This window comes from Ixodes scapularis, unplaced genomic scaffold, assembly GCF_016920785.2.
Source record: "Ixodes scapularis isolate PalLabHiFi unplaced genomic scaffold, ASM1692078v2 PGA_scaffold12__126_contigs__length_90152505, whole genome shotgun sequence".
Lineage (NCBI taxonomy): Eukaryota > Metazoa > Arthropoda > Arachnida > Ixodida > Ixodidae > Ixodes > Ixodes scapularis.
The window spans coordinates 19,409,565-19,422,669 of NW_024609838.1; the positions used below are offsets into that span (position 1 = coordinate 19,409,565).

The window sequence follows — 13,105 nt, forward strand, 5'->3', positions numbered from 1 at the left end:
TCCATTCCTCGTGGTGACCACAGCTACAACGTACGTCGTTACGTAAACAGCCTAGAAAAAGTAGTTTTGGTCCCAGAGGAGGGAAGAAGCATTGCGATCCGACATTAGCGCACGACGCGTGTTCGCCGTGGCTCCCGTGAAAGCGTTTAAGCAACTCACTGAAACATTAAATACTGTTCCCCCACGCAGAAACCATTCTTTTATAGATATTACCTTCATTATCACAATACAAAGAAGTGTACTAAAAGTTGGTACAACTTGAATAAATGACAACTCTGCACCACAGTTGACTACCTTAATTTCCTTACAAGAAGCCACGGTGAAAGATACACAGGGTGCTCGGTTTTCTGCTGGGAAGATAATCCTCTTGGGGCCCCCCTCTCCTAAGCTGCGAGGGAAGCCAAGTTGGGGCAGGGTAAAAAGTGGAGAGGAGGCGGGTAAAAGTTTAGAAACGCGAAGTGTACGTCGGCCTTCAACAAATTGGATGATAGAACAAAATGCCGTGAAAGCGGAACCAATGCAGTTTGTGCAGGAGAGTTTTACGGCCAGGAGGCATAATATACGGAGCTAATTGTGACGGTAGGTCGAATAATGAACTAATTTTTCTTAATTATATATTTAATTTATGAAAATAGATGTTTAGATCCTATTAGAAATTTCCTGAGCGTAATCGAAAACCTCTAAATCAGTCATTATTCTTCGAGCGCGTGGGAAACGCAGCAGTGCACTAAAGTTGCCACTCGCGCAACGGGCACAAGCCTGGTGCTTTGATAAGAGACGTAAAAACCGCGCGGGCGCCTTATCGCACCGGTAGCCCTGCTCCTGGTGCACCAGCGATAACTTTAGAGCCTCGCCGTGCTTTCCACGTGCTCCAAATGTTTTTAAAATTGACTGATTTCTTGGTTTTTGATGACGCTCAGCAAGTTCCGAACTAGGACCACCTGTTTATTTTCAATAATTACAACGTTAATCAAGATATTTAATTAATTATGCGACTAATCGTTACGATTAGGCCCCCGTACTATACCCCCTTGGTAGTATGACCCACCTGCACAAATGCCGTTAGGGCAGATTTCACGGTTTTTTTACGCAAAATTGTTAAGACTAGTCAACTAGGCTCCAACGATATTTGTGCTTTGCGCGAATGCCGCTTAGAATGAACCCGTGACGTTTATAGCAGTTAAAAAGCGAGGTGTTTTTTTTTTTCCTCTGGGCAATGGTAGTCGCGGAAAAAAGAAATATACATATACATATATCCGACACCATGCACCTACCTCAAAAGAAGTAGCCTCGCATTAATAGACGTTTTAGGTGTACGCACATCATGTTATAATTTAAATATTGCAGCGTCATCCCGGGCTTCAGCAGTGCAAAGAGAGCCGATATGTCGTTATTCTTGATAGCGCTGAGAAGGCTACGAGTGACGCAGCGCTATTCGGTTCTATACTTTGTTTCAGCTTCGGTCCGAGCGCGGCCGATGTTATGAGCCGGAGGGCCAATCAAACAGCGCAAAAAGCGCAGCGTCATGGCGTGCTCTCTGCGCTTGATAGGACACGTAAGCGGAGGAGCACGCATAGAGAGACTGCGAATACCAGCCGGTCCATATCAACCGCACAGAGCACGCCATGGCGTTGTGCCTCTTTCGTTGTTTGATTGGCCATTCGGCTCATAACATCGGGAGCGCTCGGACCGAAGCTGAAACGAAGTATAGCGTCATTTACGCACCCCTATTTTGATTTGGAGCATTGCATTTTCAGTAATGTCGCAGAAAAAAATCGTGCACGCTCAGTTGCTGGGTTTATAGACGAGTGTCCGAAATCCTAGCCCCCAGCGATAAAAAAAAAACTGGAAAAAAATAATCTCAAGCACACGCTCTTGTGGAGAAAGAACCTGCTTGCTTTTTGCAGCACTCGTGGCATCGGTGTTGTTCTTGGAGTTTCGCGACTACGCAATTCTTGTCATTATTGCACTGCGGTATGTGCGAGAATTTATAAAAAACTGAGTTTTGCAAAGAGCGCAGCCCCCCTACTGTGTCAAGGCGTCAGCATCAGCAACCATGGTGGCGCTCATGGAACAGTGCAGATACTGGTCTGTAATACGCCTATAAACTGAGGGAAAGGAGTTGACTAGAGCACGTGCGGACGTCAGAACGCCGAGCTGTGGTTGAAATCATTAATCTGTAGACATAAATCTAGCTGCCTTTGTCCCACTGCACTTATCGAACGCGTTAGAGCGTGAAACGCCGGCGTCTGGCGTTTGGCTCTCGCATTCGAACGCATTCGACGGGTGCAGTGAAGACAGACAGCTATTCGCGACTCCCGCGAACTATAGAGGGCGCGCTGCTCAGGCGAAATGGCGGACGAAAGGAGGTCGTTTTCGTCGTTCAGCACACGCACCACCATAAATGTTTTGCGCTTCAGCATCAAATCTGTGTTGCATTTGAAAGCAAAGCGATTTTTCGACAGTAGAAACCTTCTAGTCATTGCGTAGGAAGGACACGGCGTAATCATAAAAAGAATTACTGGAGACGATGTTTGTTTCTATGCCGCCTACGAGAACCAAGCAGCGATAGCAGACGACGGAGTCGAAACTACCTCCTTTCCTGAGCTTCTCGGCGCTGCCGCTACGCGGTGTCGATTTCGCTGGAGTCGCGAATAGCTTTAGGTCTACCCACTAATCTGTCCAACCAGAGCTCGGCATCCTGACGTCCCCGCGTGCTCTTGTCTCCTCCTCTTTCTCCGTTTCTCGGATGGACGGATGGAAGTTAATGACCATACCCTTTGTAACAGGCGGAAGCTTGTGCCACCTAGCCTAAGTCCTAAGTCTCGGCGAATAGATCGTACCAATTTTGCCCGAATAACTTCCTTTTACACTCGCATATCTACATTATAAAGATGTGACATTTCAGTATAACTGTGGGTTCGCAGCAAAAGGAATGGTACAGAGATGCGCCTGTACAGTGAGAATTCCGAATAATCGGGTCACTTGTTATGTGACTGCGTTCGTCCGAAGCATTTGTGCTTCGCTGGTTATTTTTGGCTTAGAGTACTTACTAATACGATGTGAGGTTATAGGCATATTGCTTGGTATGGAAATATTTTTTTTTTTTTTTTTGGAAGCGACGTGTATGATGCTTTAAATCTTTCGAATATTTTCTGACTGAGCGCACTGACAGGTCGAGAGCAACAGAGAGGTCATTCAGCTGTCCCGTCTCTAGGGCGAGCTTCTTACTTTCAGCAAACCTACGTCTCTCGAGCTTCTAGCATGCACGCTCAGTTGAAGCACGACGGAAGTCAAAAGCACGTGTGCTGGACGCTGTGCATTCGAAAGAGATGCCCTGCCGTTTTCGTTCTGTCACAAACTACAAAAGAGCTATTCTTCCTTTTTTTTTTAACAAGGATTTTGTGGATAGCTAAACTACGTATTTTACTAGTCATTGGGGATTATATCGTTTACAGTTGCGATGCTTGTCGTACAGAATAAGACACTCGCCGAACTGCTGACGACAGAGCAAGCGCTCGCTGACTACGTCAAGTTGCTCCAGCACATCAAGATCAAATATCCCTTTGCTGACAAGGCTCCAATCATTGCTATTGGAGGCTTCTACGGCGGCATGCTGGCAACTTACTTTCGACTCAAGCATCCCGACCTCATTACCGGGTGAGTGTAAACCATTTCCGTTGTCGCCTTCCGTGCGCTGCCATCTTTGTTCAGCTGGGCTGTGCAAAGCGTTCTGAGCAGGCGCCGTGACTCACTTCTGCAGAATATTAGACGCCACGCAAGCATCCACAGCTTAGTGACTCAATATCTTTTTTCTGAGTGATAACCGCTGAAAAAGTGCAGATGCATCAGGCATGTTTACGTGTATAAAACAAAAAGTATATCGTTAAACAATTACGAAAGCTTGGAATTCTCCTTTCCGTCAACGCTTTAGTCGCTAGTTTGCGTCAGGGCCAATATTGAAGGACTTTCGAAGTCACCGCCACAACCATCGGCGTTGTCTTTAATATTGTCAACGTGGCATTTTTGCGCCATGAAATTAGTCGCCCAGGCGCAAAGTGGTTCGTTTAGTTTCAAGTAGGGTGACCAGATCGCGTCTTCAATTGGTATTTCTAGCGCCCTGTATTCAATATATAAGATGGTCCCGAAGTTTCAATATTATCCATCAAAAAGCATCCATGTAGTGATATAAGACGTCGCGATTCTGGCGGTTGGTTGTAGAAGTTCTGGCAAAAGCTGCGAGCGGAATTAAAGGGGCGGTGCAACGATATTCAGTTAGTGTTTTCCACTTTACGCGAGCTTACTGAAACTAGTGGGACTGAAGGATACTCGTACACAACGCCACTAACCAAGACACTTCTTTTGTTGCGGTGTAATTTCAAGGACAAACTCGAGCGTTTTCATTCAATCTCTCCTTTGCGAAACTTGAAACCTGAGGCAAAACTTGAAAGGAAACAAAGAGATCGTAGTACCCTCCAGTGACGATATTCGAATGCGGCACATAGATTGCACCCGAGAATTGCGTGGGCACTCGATCTAGGTTGTGATAGTCGATAGCTCGAGATTCATTCGGGTGTCCTATCGCTGCAATGACAATAGCTGAACCATAACAATGTCTGGAACTCGGCGAGTGTCCTGTGCTTTGCCAACCTCAGCGCGTGGCTATGATCAACATCGGCGGCATACATTCGGATCCAGATCACGTCGCCGCTTCTTCTGGCTGCGAGTTAATGGGATGAACGCTGCTAGTTTTACTTGAATTTTTTCTGCGACTTTAATTGCGTGTTGTGAAAAATGAATGGGTGTTTCACAGGTCAATAACGTCAGGGATCCGTTCTAAGCAGAATTTGCGCAAAGTACAAAAATTGTTGCATCGCCCCTTTAATTGTCGCTGTCGCTGTCTCAACTTTCGGTTGCCGAGGTTTCAACGGACTCTCAAGCTGAAGGGCGATGTACAGTAAAAGGGTCGTCTGCAGTATTTATCTGAGCTGCTATATCACTGCCAGAATCGCGGCATTTAACCGTTGGACATTTCTATGACGTCCTCAGGCGCAAATTGAGTGGCAACATTTGAGGAGCCGGTAAATATTCCACTCGGAGACGCGTTCAAGGTACCATAGTTTTAAAATAACCTGGTGGCTTCGAGTCAAACTTGTGGTCTTAAATCCCCCGTTCACTCTCATGGTGTGAATGGCGCTGTATTTCGGTCTCACGTCACTTCAAGCCGTCTACATCAGTAGCCAATCATTGATGGACGCGGGACATACGCTCTTTATCGGTGTGATGTATTTATTTCGAAATTTCAATTAAATTACCTCTGATGAACCTGAGTTCTTTGAAGAATTTTTTTAGATCAAGCGTACCGATTGTATTGCCACCATCGGAACTATACGGAGCGCCAGTTCGTATGCTTCTTTCGCGGGGGCTGTGATAGGTTTTTGAATGGAAGGACAATAGGCAAGACCCCAATGCAAGCTGTTTTGAGGCTTGTCCACTATCCTTCCAATCGAAGCCAATCGGAGCTCGGCGTTCCGACGTCGCAGCAACCCCTGCGCAAGAAGCAGACGAACTTGCGCTCCGTGTACACTACGTTTCACTTAAAGTACGACCGGAACCAGCGATACTATCTAATGGAACCAATCAAACAGCGAGAAAAGTGCCCAGTCACGGCGCTCGTCGTCTTTGTGCGTCTGCTATCACAAACGAAACCAATCGCACGACGAACAAAAAAAAGGGATCATATCGAATTTGCTGTTACTGAATGGTTTAACAGATGAGAGCAAACGTACGAAGGTGAGGTGCGCAACGATTGTTTTCTAAAATAAATCTCGCGGCTTTCTTTTTTGCTAGTGCATTGGCCAGCAGTGCCCCCGTTAGCATGATTCCTGGAATGGTGCCGTGTCACGCGTTCGACTACAAACTGACTCAAGCCTTTCGCCGCGAGTCTGCCGCCTGCGAGGGAGCGATCCGGAGGTCGTGGCCACTGCTCTTCTCTCGCGCCGACACGAGTACGTCCCAATTATGACCTCTTTTATTGCGGCGGCCTTATTGAAAAGTTTCCACACTAAGTGCAAAACACAGATTACAAGGAGTGCGAGCGAAATCTTGTTGACGCTTCTTGGGTTCGTAGAAGCATCAAGGTTATGACGGGTTCAAGGTTTACGCGGGAACTCGTGCTGATAAGCATTATATTCGTTCTTTCAATACATTGGTACATCTCAGGCGTATAAAGCTGCTTCGTATTCGCCTTTCTGCTAGCAGCTTAATTTTTAATGCGAAAGCATTGACTGTCCCATGGAGCGAGCCGACGTCATCAGCCGCGCCAAACGCCAGATAAATTCCCGAAGCCGCGATCTGACGCATCCCAGCTTTGAAACCACGCAGAAAGCCACGCAAACGGCAGTGATATGAAGCCACCGCGCATCAGTTTCATTTGGCGCCTCCCCATGGCGCTGCGTGTCCGCGAGGCAGCGGCTCCAGCGCTCCACGCACAAAAACAGCGTGTCGAGGAGAGCGCGCGCGCCCTCGACCGTCGACGCAAGTACGCCGCAGACGAAATGGGGGAGCAGAAGAGCGGCGTACATGCTTTCGCATTCACAGCTCATAAGAAGTGCTTAGGTGTACCTCGAGCCTTTTTTTTTTTCACCACGCCCTATTTTTGGTTTTCCTTTCCCTACTGACCCCTAGAGGAAGCAGCATGCTAAGAAAGATCAAAAATACTGGCTATCGCTACCTCACGCGTTATTCACCCTGCCCCCATTTGGACAGTACAACTATTTACTTTCTCCAGACGAATCTTAATATCAAACATCGTTCTTAAATTTTTTTAGATTGAGGAACGCCCTTCCTTTTCGATTGATAGCCGAGAAACCATAGCAGTCTCGACACTGACTCAATAAACAGTGCCGTAGCTCACAAGCCTTGTAAACAATAGTGCCCATACTGTGGGTGTGTTTGGCTCATAGTTCTCTATCAATCGGTGGCTCATAATTCTTAAACTAAAAAATAATCCAGGTGCAGGGATGATTGAGAAAATTTGGGACCCCAGAGAACCCAGGAGGAAACTGACGGGGACACCTGAATTTCTGAGAACCCAGTTTTGAGAACTCGTCACCAAATACAAACAAGCCTCCGCAGATATTGTGACCACCCTCTCCTCCCTCCCAGATCTATAAAGGCCTGATAAAAAAATATGCAGTATTTGATCATCACTTGTTAAATACATAAACGAAAGACCCGCAGTCATTACTATCCATAAAGTAATCTGCAGGGCCTTTAGCACTCAACTTCAGATCGCTGTGAAGTCTGCCCGAAGCAACATCGAGCGACTGTCAGTGCAAACGTCTGTTTCCCTCCAAGTTTTCTAACGCCTTTTATAGGGGAGTGCAAATAGTGGTTTGAACTCAATAGCGCTGCTTCAGTCATAGCAGCGACGGCGGTACTTGCGAAGCCAGTGACATACCAAGTCTCTTCATTGTGTTAAAGCTAGTAGCGCTGCATCGTTCAGAGCCGCACTACGCAATTCGAAGCTGCATTCGCACACCACTAATTCTAGGATTTATTTTTTAGAGACAAAAGCGATCGGCTTTTTCCAGTCGCACAGAGTCTGCCCAGAGCAAGTCGCTCATGGTATGGGCTTCTTCTATGAATGGATGCGCGAGACGTACATTCGTCTGGCAATGTTCAACTACAAGGAGCCTGCAAGGCGCGTCACACTGCTGCCGCGGTATCCTCTCGGGGTAAGTCGTTTTACAACAAGGCCTTCTATAAGAAATAGTATGGCCGACTGGAACAAATCTTCTAGCTGGCAACTTGTGGTATTGCCATTGAAGTATAATTCGACGTGGAAGAAACAGATTTAATTGTCAGAAGTGGGTTGTCACATAGTTGTTTAGAAATTAATGTGACTAGAAGTTATTCCCTGCAAATTAACCAATTATTGCCCACTGTCGAACCTTTGACCTGGCAGAACAGTGCCGCCTTCTTAAACTTTCGGTTTTTAATTCACTTTAAATCTTTATAAAATAGCGATTTATAATTCCCTACGTTTGTGTTCAACTAGTTGACATAGTAAATATAGGCACATTTTGGACTAACACTTGTTTTACTCGGCATCTTAAAAGAAATTGCAATTTCGCGTTCGCATTACTTAGAGAAAGATTGCTGAACCCACGCACTCGATATGTCCGTTGCAGAACCGCAGCATAAACCAAGGTCGGAGTCAGCTGTATTAGAACACTCCGTTAAAGGGATGCTGAACCGAAATTTAAATTTCACAAAATAGGGTAGCCGGAGTGTTCAAAGGCGCGCCACAAACCCCAAAACAACTCATAATGCGATATTATCAAACGGATGGCAGCATTTTTGTAAAATAAGGACGCGATTGAGTGAGAATCGCGACGTCGCGTTTCCTGCAGAATAGATGAGGAGGGCGGAGTCAAAGCGAGAAGAGGAGGACACGAGAATCGGTGACGTCACGGGCCTTTTTGGACATGGTTCAGGCGCGCTCTTCTTTCGCAAATATACGACCATCCGTTGGAGATATCGCGTCACGGGTGGTGCTTTCGGGTTTGAAGCGTCCTTCCTAGCGCTTCTGCGTTGTTTTCTGAAATCAAAATTTCGCTTCAGCATCCCTCTAGGGTGATTCACACAAGTGCCTTTGAATGCGACCGAATGCGCGGGAACCGCTTGTGACCGCTTAATCCGGAAGAAGACACTGGCACGCTTGCGCCATCCATCGTGTAGCCCCGGAAACGCTTTCTATACGTATACCCAGACTGAATATTTTGCAGTACTTCCGAGAACAAGTTTACGCACTATCAATGATCAATTGTCGCGTAAATTATTGCCACTTATTTCAAGCCCATGGCGAAAGAATCGCCCAAAAAACGTTATCATATATATGCAGATCGTACGTGTTTGCTTGCAATAACTAAACGTGTGAACTAGCACTTAGGGCCTCTCTCGTTTAGACTGGCTGATTTGTTTATTCTTGTCCAATTTTTTTTCAGGAAGCGTGCGACATTTTGACCGAGGCATATGACGACGATTCCCTTGTCGAGGCCGTGTTCAAAGTTGCCAACATGTTCTACAACCATACGGGTGACCTCGTCTGCTTCAATATACTACACTATTTTAAAGAAAACCCCGTTTGGAATTTTCAGGTGCGTGCAAAGAGACATCCTCGCGATTCTGCGTAATCTCGCCGTTTGTCCGAACGTAGCTGGTCGGAGCGGATTGGAGGACGTTCGAGAAACTAATCGATCTTAAGATCTGTGAATACAGCTTGAGCGTAGTGCAAAAAACAAAACGAAGACAGTGGAAGGCAGCAACAGGACTCGGCTAATACGGAGGACTCACTGGCGGCCATATCTGTGTGGGCGGCTGCTGAGCGCGTGCTGACGGCAACTTTCCGCTCTTCTCTTGCAACGTGCATTCCGTACCATCAAGATTGCCAGATTGCCAGTCTTAACAGGCTATTAATCTGAGCTTGTTTTGAGCATGCGCTCTAAACATCGCCCTTAAATATGGCGTGCAGTGAACACGTAGCACGTGTGCGTGGCCGAGAGGGAACGTTACTCCCGACTTCTAAAAGGTTCGCGTTTACTTTTACCCCGAATGTTTGATGCTCGAACATCTAGGAGAAATGTTAGAGATACCGGGTGTAGTTGATAAGGTGCCGTGCGTGGCCTTGCCGATTCACTTTCGTGCTAGCCAGCGATAACGCCGACACCTCGACATTCCCTGCTTCTTTCTCGACGCTCGTTCTTCCTCTTGTTTCTGGCTCAGGCTCGCCGATTCAACCTTGATTCCCAGTTTTAGGCCTCTCGATCCTCTTTCATCCGTGACATATCGCATGACTTCGAGTAGTCAAGGCTATTGAAAACTGCCACTTACCAGAACAAATTAGAAATTAAAAATGCTTCATAACATTGTCCGATCTACAATCAAGAAACATAATAAAAATATGTTCATGTATAAGGCATGCCGAATGGTCAGATAAGGAGATAAGAAGCAATGAATGTTGTAAACTTCAACTGTGTTTTTTTCTTTGCCAGTTTTTATCTAACTCCGATTAGTTTATCTGCTGGCCTAATTGTTTCATCTTAAGGAGGCAGGGGTTTTCAAGCTGCACTGTAGTTTTTTCCTTTCCGTGTTTCCACCTCCGCAACTAATGGTTCAATGAAAACTTTAATTGAATATATCACTGCGTCCCGACGCCTCTTCAGATGTGCACAGAGCTGGTGACTACGCAGTGCAGCAATGGAGATGCCGACATGCTCTACGTTCGCCAGTGGAACCTCAAGAAAATACGCGAAAACTGTGAGAAGCTGTATAAAGTCAAGCCGCAGCCGAGAAAGCTGTATACCGAGTACGGCACCCGTTTCTGGAACTCTTCCAACATAATATTCAGGTGAGCTGTATTGGTTTCCGAATAAGAGGCCAGCGAGTCAGCTATATTTCTTGGTTCCCGTTCGATTGTTTGAAGTGTACATTGCTCGGAAGTTAAGAGTATTTTCAGTAGCAATAATGATGTAGCCCCGAGTTGACATTTCTACCGCCAGGTAGCTCGCTGACAACTGGGATTGCAAAGGTCATGCTCTTCAGTCACCAAATGGCTTCGTATATGTATAAAAAATTAGGGTGCCTAAGGGTAGGTATTTAAAGTGCCTCTGACACGCCGAAAAAAAAACTTTTTTTCATGCTAGGCGTTGAAATGGCATGTCAGGACATTACAAAAAAATTATTTCACTATAGAGGCACGTAGCTTTTTTTATAAAAAATAGAAATAGGAGGCGCAATTCGAAGTTCCCGCCAGTGCACTGTGACGTAACAGTGTACCGCAAGGTGTTGGGCGGTCACAAGGGAGGCATCGACATACGTCACTAAAAGTGGGTTCGCAGGAAGTCACGTGAGTTTCAGTTCTCGTGCTCTCCGCGACCGTGCCTACGACTTTTTTTTTAATTTTCTGCTCTTTGTACGAGCGATTGTAGACAACGAAGTTTCAGTTCCACTAGCTCTTTATCGCTGCACCGTTTGTTAGTTTGCGTGCTGTAAACGTTGAGGACGAAGAGTCAGTGGATCGACGTGATGAAGGTCAATAATGAAAGCGTTGCGAGTGTACGAGTGCGTGCCGTCAGTCCGATGATACAGAGCTATACTGGGTACAAAAAAAGCTATCAAGTTGTGAAAAAAAAATTTTAGAACGCTCGCAGAAATTAGGATATCTTGCGTACGACACGTCCAATTGCATTGCTGAAGCTTCGGACACCCAGGCCATCGAATCATCGTATACTCTCCAGGCTGAAGATGCCTACCGTCTCTCGGAAATGCATGCAGTGTGATCTCCTTCAGTTGCTGAAATACCGGGACAGTCCCTCACACAGCACCTTCTAGGCACTTTAGTTGATCACATCAATTCACTGACTCCTCTTCTTCTACCTTTACAGCAACATTAAGCGATGAAATGCAAATAAAAGAAGCCTTGTCTGTTTAGATATCGCTCGTGGAGGTGCGGAGAATAACGCATAAATAAAAAAATATTACACGCGCTCGCGGTAAGCACGAGGAAGGATACAACTCACGTGACTTCCGGCGATGCCTCCCTTCTGACCGCCCCGAAACCTTGCGGTACACTGTTACGTCACAGTGCACTGGCGGGAACTTTGAATTGAGCCTCGTATTTCTATTTTTTATTAAAAAAAACTACGCACCTCTATAGTGGAACAATTTTTTTGTAATGTCCTGACACGCCATTCCAACGCCTAGCATGAAAAAAAAATTTTTTTTTTTGGCGTGTCAGAGGCCCTTTAAAGAGAAGAAATAAGTCGAAAGAACCGGAACCTAAATTTAACCAACGGTAATCACAAAAAGTTGGGAATTTCTTTTCTCACCTTTTAGTGGTGTTCAACCACGTGTTTCCGAACGAAAGCTGTCGCTTCGCATGCCATTAGTCATAAAACCCGCCTATACTTTGTTTCACCTTAAGTCCGGACGCGACCGAATCTACGAGCTGATAAACCAATTCAACAGCACCAAACGCGAAGCGCTAGGTCGCTTCGCATTCACTGTGCACAACTGTTATAAAACCGCTGATGGGCATTACGCACCGAGACAAGCGACATGTCGACGTGCTTTTAGTGCAGCTTGCTTCGGCCTCCATTGGGTCGTTGCGTTGGTCGTGTTAGAACTTAACGAGAAGCTGACTATATACAGCTCCTGCTCAAGTTCCACTTTTGCGAAAATGCGGTGGCGACATAACCTATACTTCAACCGATCGAATGCTTTAAAAAAACGGTCAAACTGATGACTGTTCACCTGTGCGAAAACCCTCGGTTATTTATTTTTTATTTATTTTTTTGTTTTAAGAGAAGACTTTATTATGCTACCTGAGCCGTCGTCCCTCAGCTCATACATGATAGAAAAACACGGTGTTCGTAACAAACGTGGCGAAATTATCTGCGAACCCACCTCCAAAATGTTTGAAGCAAGTTTAAGTAATGTGACAGTGTCTGGAGACTGTCTTTTGTTTGATGAATGGGCAGTGTGATCATCGAGGCTTAAGCGTTCCGGAGACACCTTTTTCTGCAGCCCATTCATATCCTCATCATTTTTTTTTTATTTCTTTTTTGTCTCCAGCAATGGAGAGTTTGACCCGTGGACTTCCTTAGGATACCTTTCGCCCAAGACGGAGACCGTGATCCCCATCCTGATTGGCGAATCGGCTCACCAAGAAGACCTCGCCTTTGGGGCGCCTGCGGACCGCCACGACTTGACTCGTGCCCGGGAGCAAGAGAGGAGGCACGTCCGGAAGTGGATCGAGGAAGCGGAAAGGAAGGAAGACACTACCCTCATCTTCGATCCCGAATTGAACAAACTTGACAGAGATGAGTTCTAAAAAAACGGAAGAAAAAAAAAAGGGGGGGGGGGGGATTTGAATTGGCATCCTCCGGTTTTCTCTTCTTTTTCTTGTTCGCTAGTTGCTTGAAATAAACGGGGAGTCGCTCTTGTACTATCATCCTTTTAGAGGAAATGTGTTTTAGCAACACCACCCAGAATAATTTGAAAGCCAGTGCACTAGCGTTTCTTCCGCGTCATAGCTGTG

The 13,105-nt window shown here is 46.0% G+C and overlaps 1 protein-coding gene across 1 annotated transcript; it reads left to right on the forward strand.

Annotated features, from left to right (window-relative positions):
- Positions 1-7,631: 7,631 nt before the first annotated feature.
- LOC121835310 (lysosomal Pro-X carboxypeptidase-like) lies at positions 7,632-12,898 on the forward strand. The gene is made up of 4 exons (XM_042289341.1): positions 7,632-7,739; positions 9,012-9,164; positions 10,230-10,414; positions 12,640-12,898. The coding sequence occupies exons 1-4, from the start codon at positions 7,632-7,634 to the stop codon at positions 12,896-12,898; spliced, it is 705 nt and encodes a 234-aa protein (XP_042145275.1).
- The last annotated feature ends 207 nt before the right edge of the window (positions 12,899-13,105 follow it).

Coding starts and splice junctions, on each gene's coding strand:
- LOC121835310 (XM_042289341.1), top strand. CDS start 7,632: ATGGGCTTCTTCTATGAATGGATGCGCGAGACGTACATTCGTCTGGCA. Junction 7,740..9,011: donor TGCCGCGGTATCCTCTCGGG/GTAAGTCGTTTT, acceptor ATTTTTTTTCAG/GAAGCGTGCGACATTTTGAC. Junction 9,165..10,229: donor ACCCCGTTTGGAATTTTCAG/GTGCGTGCAAAG, acceptor ACGCCTCTTCAG/ATGTGCACAGAGCTGGTGAC.